Source organism: Argopecten irradians, chromosome 11 (genome assembly GCF_041381155.1).
Source record: "Argopecten irradians isolate NY chromosome 11, Ai_NY, whole genome shotgun sequence".
In the NCBI taxonomy this organism is placed as follows: Eukaryota; Metazoa; Mollusca; class Bivalvia; order Pectinida; family Pectinidae; genus Argopecten; species Argopecten irradians.
Genome location: NC_091144.1, coordinates 21,097,002 through 21,121,373, shown reverse-complemented (window position 1 = coordinate 21,121,373; position 24,372 = coordinate 21,097,002). Strand labels below are relative to the sequence as shown.

Genomic DNA, 24,372 nt, shown 5'->3' with positions numbered 1-24,372 from the left:
ACAATTTAGTCAGTTTATGTCAAAGATGTACAACACCCTAAAGTCAACAAGACAAGAGACTATCGCAAACTAGACAGAAAATCTTAAATATCAATGGCTCATTTTCATTGAATCAAAATGTCCTAGCATCTAGCAATATGCTAGACCTTGCCACTGGTATTGTAGCAATACCACATCATCTTCGTATAAAAGAGACAATGTTTGCGGCGAACTTCCGGTATTTGAAGTAAAGTCCCGGTTTTGAAAATCCTTCTGGAAAACATGTTTATGTTGGAAATGTTGGATCCAGAATGGTTTCAAATAAAATATGTAGTATTATTATGGCTGTCAGGAATGTATCAAAGAGATACTTAGTAATAGATTATAACAGAATGACTCGACAGGGAAATGTGCGCGCTATTCTAACTGGAATTCGTGCAGTTCTATACCACGACTCCTTACAGAAACACACCATAAGGAATGTGTCGTGTGTTAATTTGAACATTCTATAGACAGATTCTGTAACTTTTCTTGGGAGGTTTTTCTCCAAATGCTACACCATAGTCTACACAATGGAGGAACGACGATTAATCCCCACCAAAGAAGACAAAAGTGTTCCATCGGCTGGAAAGGAATGGTGTTGATGGCTATCCCAAGTAAAGTTACATGATTTCACTGACCGTGGATCCTTATCTTCGGAAACATCAAATATAGTCAGGGAATCGCCATTGTGAAGCGATGAAGAGAAACTACCAAACATGGGCGTCAAGAAAATGCTGTTATCAGTTCCATCGAGTTATTCAACATTGTTCGCAAATTATACATACATGCTTAAAACCACACACTTCATGATGTTATAGTGTTCCATCTTCGGATAGATAACCAACGAAATCCAACCGTGTGCTTCTGTTATGATACTGCTGTGCTAGTTTGTCTTCCTCCACCTTGCAAAGTCTATATCCGTTTTACAGAGAAAATAAAATGATTTAAGATTTTCAATATGCCTTTGCTGTACCTGGTATCTGTACTGGAACCCAATATTTCAGTCATCTCATTGTGTATTTTTGTTGATGTATTCTGCTAAGCTAAGCTGGTCTCGTAATTTTCTGTTCGGCATCGGATGTGTTCAAACCTATCACAGACTGGGTATGGTAGAGATGTTACGGTGCGATATATATTGATATTAGAAAATGTTTTTTGGGGCTTGTAAATGATTCATTTTTGTTGATACTTACTGTTTCTCTATGATAAAGTTTCTTTTAGTGTTTAAGTGTGTTATTAATTTCTCTTCTTTGGGCCTTTCTTTTATATTTCAACATAATTGTATGGCAGTCTCCCGAAAAGTCGAATTTCAGATGTCAGCGTCTGTTGATTTCTTGATATGGAATTAACAAGAAATAAGTCTGTTTCTTTAATTACCGGTCTCAGTGTCAAACCTGTATCTCACTGGAGAATTGATCTCGTTGTATATTGTGTCAGGATGCACCATCCTTTGGTGTTTGTATGGTGGATTTGTATTGTCACATGTAATGTAGAATCATGTTACACGGCACGATGTCAAACGTATTTTGAGAATAAAATATGACAATGGCAGTCTCCTTTGTTGCGTTCCTTGAACTAATTCACTGGTACTGTGATTGATATAACGGCCAAACAACTATCGTGACCTGATTGCAGATGTCGAAATTGATGTCCCAATGTTCAGAATTTCAATAGGTTATTGTATATGAGTACTTGTCATGGCACGGGTATAATTTCTGTATAAATAGTTGAAGCTATCGTCTCGCAGCTGAACGTAGAAGGGATAGCGTGGTGATAACTTGGCATTCTAGGTAAATGGCACACTGCAACTGGGGGATTTATGATAGTCATCGTGAAAATATTAAAGATGGCAATTGATAAACTCGTACTTTCAGTTGCCTGTCGTGTTATCAGTTTAGATGTACAAACTGAGTTCGATTGTGATTGCTCGGCGATGTTGTCAAGTAGTTGAATAGTAGCTGAGAGAAGACAGCAAGTACAGAGAGAGGCAAGGAGAGTGAAAGCAATAGAAATTGGATGGGAAACAGAAGAGAAGAAATTGTCCTGGGCAGAAATCTGGAAATACACGCCATGGCAGCTCCAGTTCATCTTGACAGCAGTATACGATGTTCTTCTAACACCTACCAATCTTCACAGATGGGGACTGGTGGAAGATCCAACATGTCAGCAGTGTGACAGGGCTGGAAGCCTAGAGCACATTCTCTCTTCGTGTGAAGTGGCACTGGCTCAAGGGCGATACACATGGAGGCATGACCAGGTGCTAAGGAAGCTTGCGAACACCTTGGAAAGAGAGAGGAAAAAGGCAAAGGGAATACAGGTTTCAAAAGGAGGGGCAAACATCAACGAAATCAACTAGAAAGACAAACCTATGCATCCTAGGATGTGCAGGAGACTGGGAGATGCGTGTGGACCTGGGGAAGAAGTTGGCCTTCCCACAGGTGGTGGAGACAGCACTAAGACCAGACATAGTGATTGTATTTTCTAGCAAGAAGAAACTGGTAATGGTGGAACTGACTGTGCCCTGGGAGACAAGATGCGAATCGGCGCATGAGCGGAAAAGGACTAAGTATGCAGAGTTGGCCGACAAGTGAGGAAGAAAAGGCTGGCAGGCATGGAACTTCCCAGTCAAGGTAGGCTGTTGGGGATTCCCCAGTCAGTCATGCTGGAGGATGTTAGGAGCCCTCGGCATCACGGGAAAGTCGATGAAGACTGCCATTAAAGAGTTGGGGAAGGAGGCAGAGAGAACATCCCGCTGGCTGTGGATACGCAGAGGCGATAGTAGCTGGAAGCCAACGGTTGAAGAGTAGGGACTGATCACCCCTACTGACCCACCATCCGGAGAGAGTTCCAGGATAAGGGTTGAAACCCTTGAAGATGGATGGACCTGGCTGATGACGACGACGGTTGAGCAGCAACACAAACAGTTGTATTTAGGTAACATATATAACAAGAGATCCCAGAGGGATCTTGGCGCCCACCTAAGAATGATCTTTGTCTGACAAAGGAAAGAGGGATCTTTTCTCTGCTTTTCAAGCTTTTACTACATATTACTACACATGAAATTTGAGAAAGATCCCTTGACTACTTTCTGAAATATAAAACAGTAACAAACTTCAATTATCAAAATCCAAGACGGCTACCTGTCGGCCATCTTATTCACCGATCGGTCCTAAAATGCAATATGCACAACTAGGGCCCTAAGGGAACCTGTACATGAAATTTGAGAAGAATTCTTTTGGTACTTTTTGAGAAATAGCGGTAACAAACTTTAAACTATCAAAATCCAAGATGGCGGCCTGTCGGCCGTCTTGTTAACCGATTGGTCCCAAAATGCAATATGCACAACTAGGCCCCTAGGGGAACTTACATGTGAAATTTGAGAAAGATCCCTTCAGTACATTCTGAGAAATAGCGGAAAAAAACTTCAATTGTCAAAATCCAAGATGGCGTCCTGTTGGCTACCTGTCGGCCATCTTGTTCATCGATCGGTCCTAAAATGCAATATGCACAACTAGACCCCTAGAAGAACCTGCACATACAATTTGAGACAGATCCCTTCAGTACATTCTTAGACATAGCGGAAAAAAACTTCAATTGTCAAAGACCAAGATGGCGTCCTGTTGGTAATCTTGTTCACCGATCAGTACCAAAATGCAATTTGCATAACCAGGGACCTAGGGGAACCTGCACATGAAATTTGAGACATATCCCTTCAGTACTTTCTAAGAAATAGTGGTAACAAGCTTCAACTATCAAAATCCAAGATGGCGTCCTGTCGGCCATCTTGTTCACCGATCTGTCCGAAAATGCAATATGCACAACTAGACCCCTAGGGGAACCTGTACATGAAATTTGAGACAGATCCCTTCAGTACTTTCTGAGAAATAGCTGTAACAAACTTCAATTGTCAAAATCCAAGATGGCGGCCTGTCGGCCATCTTGTTCATGGATCGGTCCCAAAATGCAATATGCACAACTAGGGCCCTAAGGGAACCTGTACATGAAGTTTGAGAAGAATTCTTTTGGTACTTTTTGAGAAATAGCGGTAACAAACTTTAAACTATCAAAATCCAAGATGGCGGCCTGTCGGCCATCTTGTTAACCGTTTGGTCCCAAAATGCAATATGCACAACTAGGCCCCTAGGGGAACTTACATGTGAAATTTGAGAAAGATCCCTTCAGTACATTCTGAGAAATAGCGGTAACAAACTTTAACTATCAAAATCCAAGATGGCTGCCTGGCGGCCATTTTGTTGACCGATTGGTCCCAAAATACAATATGCACAACTAGGGCCCTAGGGGAACCCACATATGAAATTTGAGAAACATCCCTTCAGTACTTTCTGAGAAATAGCGGGTAACAAGAATTGTTAACAGACGGAAGGACGGAAGGACAGACGGACGGAAGGACGGACGGACGGACGACGGACCACGTACAAAAAGCGATTTGAATAGCCCACCATCTGTTGATGGTGGGCTAAAAAGGGCAATTTGAGTTGGAGTTTCCTTACGTTACAGAACATTGACAAAATATCCTAGAATAACGAATGTATGAATGAGAGATTTCCTGTTTAATACCTCTGGAAAACAGAACGATATTTGCCTGGTACTGGCCACCTACTGTCGAATCTATGATGGGTACCGCGTCTTGTGGTGTACCGATCACTGGATTAGTATCGCTGGCAACACAAAGTCTTTATCCAAAGAACCAGGTGAAGCTTCTTCAGCCTCTCCGGAATCACCAGATCTGCAACCGTCGTCCTACGTATACTAATGATCAGAAAGACACATGGGCGACTACCCCTGGCACAACCTTAACCATTGAGATGGTGGACATGCCCAACTCCCCATCTATCACGAACATCAGATATACTGCTGGTCTTGGAGAACCAGAGTAGACTTCTCAGGTACGCACCTCTTCTTCAGTACTTTATGGCGTACGCCCATTACGTACATGCTACCAGACAACCATCGCAGGTAACGCTTCAGTGGCAAAGCGTTTCACTTTTCATTACAATCGTAGACAATTCATTATTATGCAGAAACAAGTACCACGTAAACAGCAATAAAAACATAGTCTCAGAGCAGATCAGTGTATGCTGAGCAGAGATTTCAACTTCATCTATGTTTGCGTATAGCAGATTTCTTTCCAAAATCATCTTCTCAAATATATATAAGGGAGATAACTCTTACGAAATCTTCATTCTAACTAACTTGCTCAGGGAAAATTACAGCTCTTTTTTGCAACATACTTAGTCATTTGCACACAGTCAATTAATAGATGACAGAACGGCCAAAGTGTGCAGCGAGTTCAACTTTTGTTATTCAACATTAATGTTACAAATATTTCTCTGTCAACAAAAACCAAACATCCACCACTAAATTATTTATTAATAAATGATGCATTGAGTATATGATATTACTTTATCACATCAAACTGAGTACAAACAGTTAAACGTAAATTGGAATTTACATAAAAAATACATGTTTACTTAAAAATAAATAAAAGGACTATGTATGATTTGGGCACTTTTTGGCCCCAAATCTTGGCCCCTAATCCATCATTAAGAAGTTAAGTTGTTTTATTTGAAATATTCAGTACATCCTCGATTTAATTGTAATTGATGTTTCCTGAATTTGCGGTTTTAGTTGCCATGATAACCATCCAAAATTTGCATAAATAAGCTAAATTTGACGAAATTTCCACATTTTTATAATCTATGCATATTTAAGACGGTTACCATAGCAATGCAGCAGCAATGATCAAGATCAAGATCTTGTATCAAGATGTACTCGATATTTGGAAGTCAACAATTTAATCACTAAATAACAGGTTTGAATGTTTGATAGATTTGTGGGCCAAAAAGGCCACAAACCATACATAGTCCTTTGACTTTCAAACTGTATATACCAACTACCAAAAACTCCGATCTATTCCGTCTATTTTAATCTTATATTCAAACTTATAAAAGTTCTACCAAGTTATTATTAATAATCTTATATTATTCAAACTGATAAAAGTTCTACCAAGTTATTAATCTTATATTCAAACTGATAAAAGTTCTACCAAGTTTTTAATCTTATATTCAAACTGATAAAAGTTCTACCAAGTTTTTAATCTTATATTCAAACTGATAAAAGTTCTACCAAGTTTTTAATCTTATATTCAAACTGATAAAAGTTCTACCAAGTTTTTAATCTTATATTCAAACTATTAAAAGTTCTACCAAGTTATTAATCCTATATTCAAACTGATAAAAGTCCTACCAAGTTTTTAATCTTATATTCAAACTGATAAAAGTTCTACCAAGTTTTTAATCTTATATTCAAACTGATAAAAGTTCTACCAAGTTTTTAATCTTATATTCAAACTGATAAAAGTTCTACCAAGTTTTTAATCTTATATTCAAACTGATAAAAGTTCTACCAAGTTTTTAATGATAAAAGTTCAAACTGATAAAAGTTCTACCAAGTTTTTAATCTTATATTCAAACTGATAAAAGTTCTACCAAGTTTTTAATCTTATATTCAAACTGATAAAAGTTCTACCAAGTTTTTAATCTTATATTCAAACTATTAAAAGTTCTACCAGGTCAATGAAAACTGATGGGGTAATCAAGTATCAATATTTGATTATGAGTTAACACCCCTGTATTAGGCCTGTAGGTCAAAAACATTACTGTAAAACAAAATTTAATGGTAACATTCTATTGAAACTGAAAGTGTACGGCATTTATGACTCTATGAAGAATACATCCTGTACATTTTTTCTGCAGAAAATGTTTTGGATCTACTAATTCAGCTATTACAGATGTTACACCATTTAAAACAGGAGCAGGTATTCAGTTACAGGAGTTCTTTACTTTGCACTACTATCATCATTGTAAAGTTTGCTCTTCTTATTGTACTTCAGATTAAAAGTATAATTAATTGCAAACCAAAAAAATCCATATTTCCATGACACGCTACCCTACATTGAATGAGGTACTGATTGCTCAGACAACAAAAGCAAAACAAATGATTTTATATGTATTTTTGTGTTAATTAGACCAATATGCACACAATCAAACATCAATTATTGTCCAAAAGATAATGGGGGAGTTGCTTATTGGGGAACCAAAATGTAAGTTGTGGACGAAAATCTCTAAAAAATAGTCAACCATATTTTAACTCTTCCTGTACTCAAAGGATGATAAAACACCATTGAATTCATGGGGTGGGGGTATTTATATATCTTCAACTTCTTCTCCAGAAGACGGGAGGGGTGTTTATATGGGGAGGGGCACTAATTACAGCATCTAAATTTCTATACTGACAAGAAGAGTACACTGATATAACTAGAAAGTGTTTTATGTAGAGAAAACAACAAGCGGGTTTTTACTAAAGATTTGCATCAGGGTAAAAGATAAAAGTTTTAACAGAAAACTTCAAAATGTAGTAAATATCGTAGGACGGCATCAATAAACAACTGGTTCATTAACAAAAACTCAAAATTTTAAAAAATATTTCATAACAAATGCTGTATGCAAGATATATTTCATTTGTGACTCTGGTACATACTTTAAAACACATTCATCAAACATGTTTTATCAACCATTAAAAGGTATCCCATCTTTTGTGCCCATATTCACCATTAAAAAACATAGCTACCACTTAAAAAATATTAAACCAAACAGCCAGTTATTACCGTGGGTCAAAAATTTTCACAATTTCAGCTGAAAACAAGAAAATTCAGGTTTCAGTGGTTTTAATTTTTCACAATCTGACTATAATGATAAATACAATTCAACCATATTCTAACAATTCGCAGACAAAATTTTTCGTGATCAAGGCAGTGTGCCATGAAATTAAGAAAAATACCATTCCTGTGAAAATAACCAACTGTACTGTAATCAAAATCCTTTTAGTCGAAATGTAAATGAAGTTACCTTCAAACTATTGCCAAATCAAAGATCAAAATTTACCCCTAACTTAGTTTCTATAAAATGTAGTCAACATTATACCTGCAGGTATAAGCAAAATGAAGTCACAGTGAAAATTCTGTCATGAAAACCGCTGCATGCAGTAAACTATTACATATTTACGGTATTTACGGTACTTATTATATTTACGATACAATAAGTACCGTAAGGACACAGTAACCATATAAACATCACCTTGGTTACTATAATCATGAAATCATTTGATTTCAAAGCTACCATCAAAATGATAAACTGTGTTAATTAGACCAATATGCACACAATCAAACATCAATTATTGGCCAAAAGATAATGGGGGAGTTGCTTATTGGGGAACCAAAATGTAAGTTGTGGACGAAAATCTCTAAAAAAAAGTCAACCATATCTCAACTCTTCCTGTACTCAAAGGATGATAAAACACCATTAAATTCATGGGGTGGGGGTATTTATATATCTTCAACTTCTTCTCCAGAAGAGGGGAGGGGTGTTTATATGGGGAGGGGCACTAATTACCGCATCTAAATTTCTATACTGGCAAGAAGAGTACACTGATATAACTAGAAAGTGTTTTATGTAGAGAAAACAACAAGCAGGTTTTTACTAAAGATTTGCATCAGGGTAAAAGATAAAAGTTTTAACAGAAAACTTCAAAATGTAGTAAATATCGTAGGACGGCATCAATAAACAACTGGTTCATTAACAAAAACTCAAAATTTTAAAAAATATTTCATAACAAATGCTGTATGCAAGATATATTTCATTTGTGACTCTGGTAAATACTTTAAAACACATTCATCAAACATGTTTTATCAACCATTAAAAGGTATCCCATCTTTTGTGCCCATATTCACCATTAAAAAACATAGCTACCACTTAAAAAAATATTAAACCAAACAGCCAGTTATTACCGTGGGTCAAAAATTTTCACAATTTCAGCTGAAAACAAGAAAAATTCAGGTTTAAGTGGTTTTAATTTTTCACAATCTGACTATAATGATAAATACAATTCAACCATATTCTAACAATTCGCAGACAAAATTTTTCGTGATCAAGGCAGTGTGCCATGAAATTAAGAAAAATACCATTCCTGTGAAAATAACCAACTGTACTGTAATCAAAATCCTTTTAGTCAAAATGTAAATGAAGTTACCTTCAAACTATTGCCAAATCAATGATCAAAATTTACCCCTAACTTAGTTACTGTAAAATGTAGTCAACATTATACCTGCAGGTATAAGCAAAATGAAGTCACAGTGAAAATTCTGTCATGAAAACCGCTGCATGCAGTAAACTATTACATATTTACGGTATTTACGGTACTTATTATATTTACGATACAATAAGTACCGTAAGGACACATTAACCATATAAACATCACCTTAGTTACCATAATCATGAAATCATTTGATTTCAAAGCTACCATCAAAATGATAAACATAACAAATTTATCATCAAAATGTACAAATGTCATATTTCAAAAATCATATTTTATATCTTACAATAGATGATATATTAATCAGGTGGCTATACACTTTAAATACCAACTTAAAGTAAATTAATCTTAAATAACTGTAAACAAACTTTCTTTTGTTGCTAGGAAATTTCACCATCTCCACTTCAAAACACGTTAGTGGATTTAAAAATTGAATGGAACTTCCTATCAATGTAAATGATGAAGATGTTTATTCTCGAAGATAAACTTTCATGAATTTACTTTGATTGCAAAATTTGTGAAAGTAAATGGCAAACAAAAGAAAGTTGATTCGTTTACAGAATTCCCATTTCAATAAAAATGGATATCTTCTGTCATAAAAACAAAAAAAGATCCCCATCTGTCCATAACAAACAAACCACACAATAGCTTACCAAAGAGTTTTACTATAAGGGAGGGTTACTGAGACTGGCAAAGGAAATTATGTGTATTTTGATAGAAAAAGAAAATAACTTAATAAATGAAAATATGTTCTAATCATTCAAGGTTATCTATCATATTATATTCATATGACAAAAATGTTTCTCCAGAATGAAATAAACATTCTAAAATAATGTTGATATACATGACATCACTACATCCTAAATAATTTTAGAATGGGAAAAGAATGCAATTTTTCATTAAACTATCGGTGATCAGATCATGAATTTTGCCGTTTTAAAACTTGACTTCATCTCATATTAACGCTAGAATTCATCATCTAATCTCTGGTAAGTTCATGAAAACTGACATTCTATCCCCTAAGGGCTTTTCCAGTAAAAAATCTACCCCACCCCAGGACTTAAATGAAAAACATCTTTAAGGCACATCTTAATATTACTATGTACACAATACAAACCCTTTGGTTTTCAATTCATGGCGAATTATTGTCAATATGCCATTTCACAGTTCTAAAACATAAACGTATAATGTTACTTACATAATCTGTACACCTAGATACACTATTTATGTGTAGATACAAGCCATCCCATTTACATATATACATTTAATGCTGGTACCCAAATATCAAACACAAATAAATAAAGAGAAAACTGTATACACTATACCAACTTCCCAATACCGTAACACCCAGTCAGATTAAAATTACAGATACTTCAAACATACTTATTAAAATCAATAATATCTGTAACTAGCTACCCTTTATCGGATTGTTCAAAAAACCAATATCAGAAACAGAACAAACATAACTGTAAAATTAAAGGTTAGTTATTACAGGATAACCGACTACCACTAACTATCTCAAGAAACTATAGTAATATAACTATACATATGTATCGGATTGTTCAAAAAATCAATATCACAGAACAAACATAACTGTAAAATTAAAGGTTAGTTATTACAGGATAACCGACTACCACTAACTATCTCAAGAAACTATAAATATAACTACACATATGTATCCCTCCTCAGTAACCAAGGCAACCGTTAATATATTAAAGCCTATGTATATATCTCCTGGGTTACTAAAGATGATATGCATCTCAAGAAACTATAACGATATCTGTATCCATTCTTGGTAACTGAGGTGATATATACACAAACTTTAACATATTAACGCCCATGTATATATCTCCTGGGTTACCAAAGATGATATATGTATCTCAAGAAACTATAGTGACATATGTATCCATTCTTGGTAAATGAGGTGATATATACACAAACTTTAATATATTAACGCCCATGTATATATCTCCTGGGTTACCAAAGATGATATATGTATCTCAAGAACCTATAGCGACATATGTATCCATTCTTGGTAACTGAGGTGATATATACACAAACTTTAATATATTAACGCCCATGTATATATCTCCTGGTTACCAAAGATGGCATATGTATCTCAAGCAATCATTAATTCTTTACTTTTTGTGAAGAGTTGAAAATGTACAGACACCAGACAGCTGTGAATGTGGATCATCTATATGTGGTGGGCTAAAAATGTTTATGTGTAACACAGCTGTGTAACACAGCATATGGCACTAATACAAAACTTACAAAAATAAAACAAATAAAAAAATATATGTACAAGATTTTTACACATATTCATAAGATCTTTCAACTAAATTTTGTACACACTTCAAAATGTACTTAACTATACGATGAAAAACTTTTGGAACAAATTTCTGTCCCTTAAAGTATTAGATAAAATTCTAAAACTTTGCTCCATCTTAAATATGTCTATAAATGGTCAGATAATAATAAGTAGTTTTATGGAAGTAAATGCCGAGCCGATGGTCCCTTCCATTACATTTGTTATAACTAAGTTTTAGTATCATCAAAACCCTTACAAGATAGAAGCACTATTATACATACCTGAGACTATTCCTTATCTACTCTTACTGAGAGGTAACTCTCCATGGACTGATACCTCTCAGTAGAGTAGATAAGGAATAGTCTCTGTGCAATAAACTCAGTACCTTCGTGGACTATTATTCTATTATGGCCCTTTCCAGAGGGAACTGTTCTTCTATAGTGTTGTCTGGCGAGGTATAGTCCCTGAGTCGAAGACGAGGGGACTATACCTCGCCAGACAACACTATAGGAGAACTGTTCCCGAGGGAAAGGGCCATAATAGATTTAGTACGTCACATGACATTCATTATGACGTCATATATTTGGTCGCATGCTCATTCCCGGGGGACTATACTTTGGTATAGTTCCCGTAGTCGGGTATAGTCTCCTGTAGTCAAGAAGGACAGGGAACTGTCGCAAAATAGACCATGGCTGTTATCAAATCGCATTCCTAGTAATAATCATGTGATGTACTAATACCTCTCAGAAGAGTAGATAAGGAATAGTCTCTGTACAATAAACTCAGTACCTTCCTGGACTGTTCCCTATCAGAAGAGTAGATTAGGAATAGTCTCTGAACAATAAACTCAGTACCTTCGTGGACTGTTCCCTCTCAGAAGAGTAGATAAAGAATAGTCCCTGTACAATAAACCCAGTACCTTCATGGACTATTACCTCTCAGAAGAGTATATAAGGAATAGTCTCTGTACAATAAACTCAGTACCATCGCGGACTATTACCTCTCAGAAGAGTAGATAAGGAATAGTCTCAGTACAATAAACTCAGTACCTTCGTGGACTGTTCCCTCTCAGAAGAGTAAATAAGGAATAGTCTCTGTACAATAAACTCAGTACCTTCATGGACTATTACCTCTCAGTAGAGTAAATAAGGAATAGTCTCTGTACAATAAACTCAGTACCTTCATGGACTATTACCTCTCAGTAGAGTAGATAAGGAATAGTCTCTGTACAATAAACTCAGTACCTTCATGGACTGTTACCTCTCAGTAGAGTAGATAAGGAATAGTCTCTGTACAATAAACTCAGTACCTTCGTGGACTATTACCTCTCAGTAGAGTAGATAAGGAATAGTCTCTGTACAATAAACTCAGTACCTTCGTGGACTGTTCCCTCTCAGAAGAGTAGATAAGGAATAGTCTCTGTACAATAAACTCAGTACCTTCATGGACTGTTCCCTCTCAGTATAGTAGATAAGGAATAGTCTCAGTGCAATAAACTCAGTACCTTCATGGACTGTTCCCTCTCAGTAGAGTAGATAAGGAATAGTCTCTGTACAATAAACTCAGTACCTTCATGGACTATTACCTCTCAGTAGAGTAGATAAGGAATAGTCTCTGTACAATAAACTCAGTACCTTCATGGACTATTACCTCTCAGAAGAGTAGATAAGGAATAGTCTCTGTACAATAAACTCAGTGCCTTCGTGGACTATTACCTCTCAGAAGAGTATATAAGGAATAGTCTCTGTACAATTAACTCAGTACCTTCGTGGACTATTACCTCTCAGTAGAGTAGATAAGGTATAGTCTCTGTACAATAAACTCAGTACCTTCATGGACTATTACCTCTCAGAAGAGTAGATAAGGAATAGTCTCAGTACAATAAACTCAGTACCTTCATGGACTGTTACCTCTCAGAAGAGTAGATAAGGAATAGTCTCTGTACAATAAACTCAGTACCTTCGTGGACTATTACCTCTCAGTAGAGTAGATAAGGAATAGTCTCTGTACAATAAACTCAGTACCTTCGTGGACTATTACCTCTCAGAAGAGTAGATAAGGAATAGTCTCTGTACAATAAACTCAGTACCTTCATGGACTGTTCCCTCTCAGAAGAGTAGATAAGGAATAGTCTCTGTACAATAAACTCAGTACCTTCATGGACTATTACCTCTCAGTAGAGTAGATAAGGAATAGTCTCTGTACAATAAACTCAGTACCTTCGTGGACTGTTCCCTCTCAGTAGAGTAGATAAGGAATAGTCTCTGTACAATAAACTCAGTACCTTCGTGGACTGTTCCCTCTCAGTAGAGTAGATAAGGAATAGTCTCTGTACAATAAACTCAGTACCTTCATGGACTGTTCCCTCTCAGAGGAGTAAATAAGGAATAGTCTCTGTACAATAAACTCAGTACCTTCGTGGACTATTACCTCTCAGTAGAGTAGATAAGGAATAGTCTCTGTACAATAAACTCAGTACCTTTGTGGACTATTACCTCTCAGAAGAGTAGATAAGGAATAGTCTCAGTACAATAAACTCAGTACCTTCATGGACTATTACCTCTCAGTAGAGTAGATAAGGAATAGTCTCAGTACAATAAACTCAGTACCTTTGTGGACTATTACCTCTCAGAAGAGTAGATAAGGAATAGTCTCAGTACAATAAACTCAGTACCTTCATGGACTATTACCTCTCAGAAGAGTAGATAAGGAATAGTCTCAGTACAATAAACTCAGTACCTTCATGGACTATTACCTCTCAGAAGAGTAGATAAGGAATAGTCTCAGTACAATAAACTCAGTACCTTCATGGACTATTACCTCTCACTATAGTAGATAAGGAATAGTCACTGTACAATAAACTCAGTACCTTCATGGACTATTACCTCTCAGTATAGTAGATAAGGAATAGTCTCAGTACAATAAACTCATTACCTTCATGGACTATTACCTCTCAGAAGAGTAGATAAGGAATAGTCTCAGTACAATAAACTCAGTACCTTCATGGACTGTTCCCTCTCAGTAGAGCATATAAGGAATAGTCTCTGTACAATAAACTCAGCACCTTCGTGGACTATTACCTCTCAGACGAGTAAATAAGGAATAGTCTCTGTACAATAAACTCAGTACCTTCATGGACTATTACCTCTCAGTAGAGTAGATAAGGAATAGTCTCAGTACAATAAACTCAGTACCTTTGTGGACTATTACCTCTCAGAAGAGTAGATAAGGAATAGTCTCAGTACAATAAACTCAGTACCTTTGTGGACTATTACCTCTCAGAAGAGTAGATAAGGAATAGTCACAGTACAATAAACTCATTACCTTCATGTACTGATACCTCTCAGAAGAGTAGATAAGGAATAGTCTCAGTACAATAAACTCAGTACCTTCGTGGACTATTATTCTATTATGGCACTTTTCAGAGGGAACTGTTCTTCTATAGTGTTGTCTGGCGAGGTATAGTCCCTGAGTCGAAGACGAGGGGACTATACCTCGCCAGACAACACTATAGGAGAACTGTTCCCGAGGGAAAGGGCCATAATAGATTTAGTACGTCACATGACATTCATTATGACGTCATATATTTGGTCGCATGCTCATTCCCGGGGGACTATACTTTGGTATAGTTCCCGTAGTCAGGTATAGTCTCCCGTAGTCAAGAAGGACAGGGAACTGTCGCAAAATAGATCATGGCTGTTATCCAATCGCATTCCTAGTAATTATCATGTGATGTACTAATACCTCTCAGAAGAGTAGATAAGGAATAGTCTCTGTACAATAAACTCAGTACCTTCCTGGACTGTTCCCTATCAGAAGAGTAGATAAGGAATAGTCTCTGAACAATAAACTCAGTACCTTCGTGGACTGTTCCCTCTCAGAAGAGTAGATAAAGAATAGTCCCTGTACAATAAACTCAGTACCTTCATGGACTATTACCTCTCAGAAGAGTATATAAGGAATAGTCTCTGTACAATAAACTCAGTGCCTTCGTGGACTATTACCTCTCAGAAGAGTATATAAGGAATAGTCTCTGTACAATAAACTCAGTACCTTCGTGGACTATTACCTCTCAGTAGAGTAGATAAGGAATAGTCTCTGTACAATAAACTCAGTACCTTCGTGGACTGTTCCCTCTCAGAAGAGTAGATAAAGAATAGTCCCTGTACAATAAACTCAGTACCTTCATGGACTATTACCTCTCAGAAGAGTATATAAGGAATAGTCTCTGTACAATAAACTCAGTGCCTTCGTGGACTATTACCTCTCAGAAGAGTATATAAGGAATAGTCTCTGTACAATAAACTCAGTGCCTTCGTGGACTATTACCTCTCAGAAGAGTAAATAAGGAATAGTCTCTGTACAATAAACTCAGTACCTTCGTGGACTGTTCCCTCTCAGTAGGGTATATAAGGAATAGTCTCTGTACAATAAACTCAGTACCTTCATGGACTGTTCCCTCTCAGAAGAGTAGATAAGGAATAGTCTCTGTACAATAAACTCAGTACCTTCGTGGACTGTTCCCTCTCAGTAGAGTAGATAAGGAATAGTCTCAGTGCAATAAACTCAGTACATTCGTGGACTATTACCTCTCAGTATAGTAGATAAGAAATAGTCTCTGTACAATAAACTCAGTACCTTCGCGGACTGTTGCCTCTCAGTCGAGAAGATGAAGATAATTGAGATGAGCTAGCATTCATTGGCAGGCTTTTTGATCCATCTACATAAGAATTCCTGTCGTAACTCCTACCATAGCTGGACCTCGAGTTGCCATCTCCATAGATACTACTGCTATCTGACCGTAAAGTGGTGGCCTTCACAGGCGAAGACTTTCCTGCTCGGACACTGCTTTGTTTTGGTCTTGCACCATTTGATGAGTTGACCAGTGCCTGTTTCAACTGAGGTGTAGCTCTCTGTGAACCTGTGGTAGGAGAACTTGTTGAACTACTCTGAGAGGCCAGTATCTGCTCACTGACTTTCTTTTTGGATGCACTACCTGATCTTGGACGATTATCTGAGGAATCATTTCCTGGGTACTGTGACCTTGAACTTGAACTACGTGGTGTCTCCAGTCTTCCACTAGATGAAGGCAAGTCACCAGGTCTTGTGTAAGACTTTTCTTCACTTCTGCCTCTTGGTGTAGTTTTATCTCTCAGAGACTGGCGTGAATTTGACTCAGCTAGTCTATCATCATTTGTGAGCCTCGAATTACTAGCTCCAATCACACTGCGACTACTAGAGGATCCAAAACCTGAAACACCTGTAGATTTTCTGTCCGTTCTCTGAAGAGAGCTTGATCTCCGTGCAGGAAGTCGTTTTGAATCGGCACTGGTCTTAGTCTTGATGATGTCATCATCCTTTGATATCAGTTTAGAGTGTGATCTCAATGTTTTTGTTTCACGTATAGCACCGCCATGAGTCTTCGATAACTTTCCATAACGGTCAAGCGCCTGTGCCATTGCGCTGTCTTGACCGCTCTCCAGTAAGGATTTAATTAAAACAATGGAAGTGACCACACCATCTAGGTCATTGTTGACCAGATGGACCTCCCGTAAATGACAACTCTCTCCACTCTCACTGTGAAACAGCAGTAGACCGTCCAGGAAACTTTGTATGGAAACATCCAGAGGGCAACCAAAAATTCCTGTAATACACAAAACAATAGTCATATAATATAGAAATGATACTTGCATAATATGGAATTACAGAGCTCAATGAATGGGTTGAAAACTTCAGAAGTTGGTAATAGAACTTGACAGATGAATGTAAACAGAGTAACAGAGATAGGGTAACTCCATTATGGGTCACAGCCTGTGAGCAAAATCTGTCTCTCGTGAAAATCCTGGTTAGCCATGACACCAACGAAAACGTTGCCTCTTGGGGCATCCTTAATTCACATTTACGAGTCTAAAGACATTTTCACAAAGATTTAATTTCACTATATAGACTTTAAGGATCCTTCTTTATTTGTCTTTAATACATATTCGCAGCAATTTTTTTTCACAATTTCCTATTGACTTTTAGATATGGATATTTCAACCACACATTAAAGACGTCTTCAAAGAAAGTCTCTGTATTGATTGGTCAGTTTTTTTTCTCTTGAAATGCCTTCAAATTTACTATGACATAATTCAGGAGTGGATATAATGACAGTGATAGTAACCCCTGGAGTATCGAGGATGCATCTATGTTACAGAGAAGATTTATTTATGTCATCTACATATATACCTTATTTGCCCCAATAAGCACCCATATCCCTATAAGCACCCCTCCCCTTTTTGAGGCCTCAATTTCAATTTCCCAGGTATAAATAAAGACCAAAACTAAACAAAACTGTATAGATTTGTAATAATTTCATCTTATTAGCACCTTTTCATTTTTTTCAATTTTTAAGATGCCCTAAGCACTTATTGGGTTGAATGCAGTATATAATATATTAAATGGTTAAATGGTGTTTAACAACACACTGTTAAACATACCAGCACTAATGCACGGCATTGAGATGGAGTCCAGCCAGATTTTCTCAGCGTAATGGAAGCAGTTGAGATAGGTGCGGATCAACTCAAACGTACACCTGCCCTTGATAGCCTCAATCCAGATAGGTCCGACAGCGTGGAGGATGTATGATACCTCGTGGTTCAGCTTCCCTCCTGCCTGAGTATGTACGACAGTTGTTGTTTCCAACGCTCCGTACTTTCTCTTCAGCTCCTCACATTCCTGCTGCATTCCTGCACCTGCTGCCATGGCGATGGCCCCAGCAATGCCTGCCCCATGGGCTAAGTAACCATTGGCTGCATTTGCAATACCAGAGGTTTTCACATCCGTAATGTTACCTCGTTTTAGTAAAACTTTTATCCTTCCCACATAAAACTCAAACGAGTCCACCACAGGATAGTCCTCAGCATGGCCGTTTGACTTTAAAGAGGCTGAAATAGCTTTTTCCAATTCTAGGTCCAGTGAGGGTGCTGTGGCACCGTAAGGCTTTTCATATTCATCAGAGAGCCGTGGACCAGACGTCCTTGATCCTGATAACTCTGGTGTTGTGCCATTTGAGATGCCATGATGTAAAGCTTCCACTGGTAAACTAGTGTACCTTCGATCCCCATCAAACATCCCTCTAGATCTAGTACTCTCTGTATCTCTGCTGTAAGTACCAGTTCCATTGTGTGTCTGCTTTAATCTTGAATTCTCCCCCGAACTATGAACTTTCATAACTTGGGTCTCTGAGTCATTACTTCCTCTCCTCATAGAAAACCCTTCGGATGAATTTCTTTCAGCAGAATCTGAATTTTCTGTCAGACTCATCTGAGAGAAATGTTTGAAGGTGTCGTTTTGGTCCTTTAGCCTGTGTTGTTGATATGGAGTCAAACTCATCACCTCTGTTTCCGAGTCATCAGAATGCATCTGTACCTCGTCCAACATCGACCGCGTTGGAGTTTTCGTTACTGTGTAAGTTTTGCTTCCCCGTCCTTCCAGATGTGATGATTTTGTTTGTGTTGGCTGGTTGGAAGAAACAATATCTACCTGAAATTAGTAATGAAAAGGAAAAATTACTAGTTAAGTGGTTAAGGCAGACTAGGAACGCTCACTTTGCTGTAATTGGGCCAGGTGAAATATGATATATCAACTAGAACTGTCACCAGAGTGGAAAACTAATACCTTCCCTCCCTGCTGCACAAATTTAGTAATTAATTACTCCATTAATGGGGGATTGTAGAACCCTATATACATTTAGTTTACTCATCTCCCCTTTAGGTCAGGGCTGTGTGTACAAAATTTGATCTAAATTTGTCAAGTAGTTTAGGAGGATTTCACCAAACACAGTTGTATCTACAGACAAACACACAAAAAGAAGGACAGACAACTCGATTCCAGTATACCCCCCCTCCTCCTTAACTTGGGGATATAATTAAAAGAACTAAAGGTTGACCCAGCAGAGAAAACACAAAACACAGTGAACCCTGGGTAGTCATTGCCCAACCCTTAGTCCCTTTTGAACTGGAACATAAAGATATTTTTCCAAACAACATTACATAATATCCATGACACAATGGCCCAATTTGATTTGTGTTTGATTAATTAGATAGTTATTTACTGATGTGCTAAATTTAGATGCATGGTTGAGGAAAGTCAAACCACCGACAAGGAACCATTACCTGACAACTACCACCCATGAGATTTGGAATTGTGACCAATAAGGGCAGGGCTTGTGGTAATATGTTGAGACATCCTAACCACTACACCACCACGCAAATCAGATCGAAATTAAATGGAATCCCTGAACACATGTTTTCAATGTCTATCCACTTGTTACCAAGATATATAAAAATCAGGATAATTTGATACTCTATCAATTCCCAAAGGACTTTCATATAATCAATATCAGATAGTGAAGTTGATAATCTTGTACCAAAATACACATATTTTCACACGTAGTAGCCTTTTCCATAAATTTTACCTTTGGAAACAGATGGTCATAATCTGTTCCCCTCAATGATGAATAATTTGTAGAGTAATCGTGAGTTATTGATTTATCTGAAGGTGACGGTAAATCACGATGTCCGGAACTAGTTTCTCTGTCTGCTAAACTGTAGTTAGAGTGATCTCCCTTGTTGCTGCCTGATCTGGATGAAGAGTGACCTCCCTTGTTTGAGTCTGATTTGAGTTTGTTCTTGCCAACTCTCTGTTGTGTGTACCTATGCGATGTGTACATATCATCACTGTCATCTTGTAAATGATGAGACTTTGTTGTTGCTGACGAGCTATTCTGCTGCTTTCTTCGAACTTCCTCAAAGATTTCGTCCTCAAAAGGTGTCGCAGAGATAATGCTATCTGTAACATTGTCACTGACATCACTAAAACGCGAGTCTTGCAATTTCCTCCCAGAAGAGTATTTGATTGGATTTGGTTTTGAGGACGTTTCATCAATGGAATCATCACTCTCATCATCCAGATCAGTAGACTTGCCCTGTGGACGATAACGTGCTCGTGACTTGCCATCGTCAGATGAGAACTGTCTCTGAAGGCGATACTGTATTTTCTCCTGCCGTCCCATCGCTTTGTGTATTATCTGCCATGCACGTTCAATTTGATACCAGTCTCCCTTAAGACTGCAGCAGGTGTCTCCTTTATGAGAGCAGATCTCCACATCAGCCAGGTACTGAAGTTCATTGCTGATTTCACTGCCCAGGACAATTGAGGCTATATCTGGTTCTAATTTGGCTTCAATCAATGTGAAAACCTACAAACATAAGACAAAACATTCTGAATTTAAAGTTATTCTTCAAAATTTCAGATTGTTACATTACAGATTGTGAAAGTGTCTTGATAAAATATAAGGTAAATGCAATACAAGTAAAATTCATAATGAATGCTGAACAAAGGAAATCAATTCATATATGTAGTACAGAAAGAAAGCAGGTAAAATGTTTGTTATATAGTGCCCAGGGGAGATAATATTTATTTGAAAAGGAGAAAATATTTATCTAATGTCTACTCAGGGGATGTAATCTTTATTAAATACTGTTCAGGGGAGGTAATCTTCATTGAACACTGTTCAGAGGAAGCAATTCCTTATTGAATACTCTTCAGGGGAGATAATCTTCATTTGATACTGCTCATGTGAGTTATCCAATTCTGGTTGTATAATTGGCAGGAGAGATAACTCTTCATTTCATATTGATAAAGAGAGGTACATCATTATTGGGCACTGCTTAGGGGAGGTAACTCTTAAAAATATTCTGCATACTTGTGGGAATGTAAATCTTCAACGTAAGAAGAGTGTAAAATATGTTTTCATCATAAATCATTTTTGTGAAATAGGGGGTTGAACCGACAGGGAGGAAATATAAGTCTTGAAAGTTAGCTGAACAATAAAAGTGAAATTGTTCTACAGCTCAGATGAAGGTAAAACAACCATATCAAATGCTCATCAGTGTTGACTGGGAGAGTCCATTCTTCATTGAAAAGAGATGATAATATTCAACTATATTCTAGATATTACCCAAAGGAGGTAAGTCACCATTGTAATCTGACCAGGGGAGGTAAATCTGATCAGGAAAGGTAAATCTTACCATTGGAGGTAGTCTTGACAAAACCATGTGGGATCCACGCAACAAATGCTCAGATATAGACAGGATGTTGTGTACAACTAAAAAAGACAAAAGTCTGTTACAAATACAGTGACAATATGATACACATGGTCATTCAAAAAAATTTTCCCCTTCTTTCCTTTTTAAACTCTGATATAGAAAATTTTAGCTGATACTGTAAATCAATTTTCTTTTGTGGCTCAAAAAGTTTCGTGATTTTAAAAACAGGTTTGCAAAGATAAACATTCCCGGATTTAAAAATTGTCCGGAATTCCTATCTGCATCAATGATGTAAATGTTAATTCACGGAGATAAACTTTTGCGAATTAACTTGGATCATGATATTTGGTTTACAGTACTATGACAAATGAAAATAAGAAAATTGTGTTGTTTGATGTGGAGACATATAGATTTTAATTGTTAAACAAAATCATTAATTATCTCCCATTACCAAAACACATCATAAATAACTACTTACTATTAGCATCTTTAAATAAAATGACTGCATCATTGTCCAACAAAGGGTAGTATATCTTGCTGATATGTCCACCTCCATGCCTTGGATTTCTAAAGTACAATTTCAGGTCATTATCTGTTAAGTGTTTGTCCAGTCCCTTTACCCGAATCCCAGACAGGGCAGCCATTTTGTTTCACCACTGTAATGAGTCAGCACCCACTACATAACATATTACCCTGTGATTGAAAAGAAAATTATTCCAATCAAAACGTATTACAATGTTATCTTATAAATTACCAGTTACAGTCAGTTCTTACTGGTTTTACTTAAAACACTTTCAAAGGGATCATATCAGGTGATCTGAAGAAAATTAATGACGAAACTTGACAAACAAAACCTGTTTCAGTCAGAGAACTGTATTTTGTATTGTGGTATTATATACATGTAATTTTGCTACAGTACACAAATTTCCTATGATACCAATTAGGTCATTCAATTTCACTGTTTATTGTACGATTACATACACAAACCATAGTCATTTGATTGGTTCCAATGATTCAAGGTTAATCTTGTCTTTTCATTTAAAAGTGCACTTGTTGTTTTAGTCTAATTTATAATTTCATAACACCTTTTAGTAAAAATGTCATCCATTCCCTTCATCTTATCATTTGCCACATTTTTTGTGTATATTATCTTCTTATTCATTCACCTCTGAAATTTCATAATGTTAGAACTGGTCTAGTCTTTGATTTAGAAGAGCCTAAATGTGTCATCAGGGGTAAACAAGTTACTAACAGACATCATGCTTTGTCAAAGATGTGCACATGATTTAATGTAGTGGGACCAGTATATGTTGAACAGTATGTAACCAATTGTAACACCATAGCCCTTCATGCCAGTGTGAAGCACTTCTAGGTAAAAATATATACATTGTATACGTGAAAATATAAGAAAACACCATAGGCCTTCATGCCAGCGTGTGAAGCACTTCTAGGTAAAAATATATACATTGTATACGTGAAAATATAAGAAAACACCATAGGCCTTCATGCCAGTGTGAAGCACTTCTAGGTAAAAATATATACATTGTATACGTGAAAATATAAGAAAACACCATAGGCCTTCATGCCAGCGTGAAGCACTTCTAGGTAAAATATATATACATATTAAATATAGGAAATCACCATAGCCCTTCATGCAAGGGTGAAACACTTCCAGGTAACATATATATATATGTGAAAATAGAAGAAAACACCATAGCCCTTCATGCAAGGGTTAAGTACTTCTAGGTGATATATTTATACGTGAAAATATAAGAAAACTCTTATCTTCAACACTCAGTTGAATGCACACTGATAACTTAATTTTTCTGGGCCATTTTGGATTCGTACATGGAGGATTGTGACTAAAAATTATCATGGATACAATGCTTTCATAATAAGCTCATTACATGTTTGATCAAGTGGTTCAAATAATCAGAAATATTTTTTTTCGCATTTTTTTCAACGCTTTTGATGAAAAAAAAGAGTGGTGTTCAATAATACACTTTCTCAGTACCAGCTTCCAGCATATTTTCAATGATTATTAATCAGCTGAAAACAGAATATCTGTTATGGAAAATCAGAAATACAAAGCATTTCTTTCTTCTCAAACGGGGATGAGGGACCAATGTGTGAAATACATATGTAGATGAACTGCAACAAGGAAAATACACCTTCCTGTCGATTGATGACCTGAGGAATCGAACCCAGGTCTCGATGTGAAAAACTATGAACAACTCAACCAACTGTGCTACAGAAGCATGCTCCATCAGTTGAGTGACAAAGATTCATCTAACACCTAGTACAAACCACATCGACCTGCTTCTTTTACACATATAATATAAACAAAATTTTAAAAAATTGGTTCTATCATTTCCATAAAATACATTTTTTCACATTGCATGAATTCTGTTAATTTGTATATGGTTACAAAAGTATCTGTCTGTGCCCTTTAATTAAGCTCTATTAGTTGTGAGTAAACATGGAGTGGGCTAGTAGTGAACATTGAACAAGGAACACAAATGATCTGATGATCATGATTGATTTGTACTTGGATCAGTTGGCAGGTGCCCGTTTCAGTCTTCAAAAATCGATCTGATCTTTGTTTTCAATATATGTCACTGTATTCTTTATAAAGCGTGTTATCATATAGAAATAACGAAAAACAATTTCTTACCCAAACTAACACGGAAGAATGTTTGCATCGTATAGCAACTTCAAAACGAAAGTTGATTGATTGAGAAAATAACATCGAAGAGCTCGAACAAGAAAGACAACCCT

At 36.7% G+C, this 24,372-nt stretch overlaps 1 protein-coding gene across 1 annotated transcript; it reads right to left on the bottom strand.

Annotated features, from left to right (window-relative positions):
* Positions 1 to 6,688: 6,688 nt before the first annotated feature.
* LOC138334991 (serine-rich adhesin for platelets-like) lies at positions 6,689 to 24,369 on the bottom strand. Its single transcript, XM_069283878.1, has 6 exons — positions 24,269 to 24,369; positions 22,073 to 22,287; positions 21,577 to 21,653; positions 19,962 to 20,744; positions 17,983 to 19,027; positions 6,689 to 17,147 (listed from the first exon to the last, which is right to left on the bottom strand). The coding sequence occupies exons 2-6, from the start codon at positions 22,236 to 22,238 to the stop codon at positions 16,135 to 16,137; spliced, it is 3,084 nt and encodes a 1,027-aa protein (XP_069139979.1). The 5' UTR covers positions 22,239 to 22,287; positions 24,269 to 24,369; the 3' UTR covers positions 6,689 to 16,134.
* Between the last annotated feature and the right edge of the window lie 3 nt (positions 24,370 to 24,372).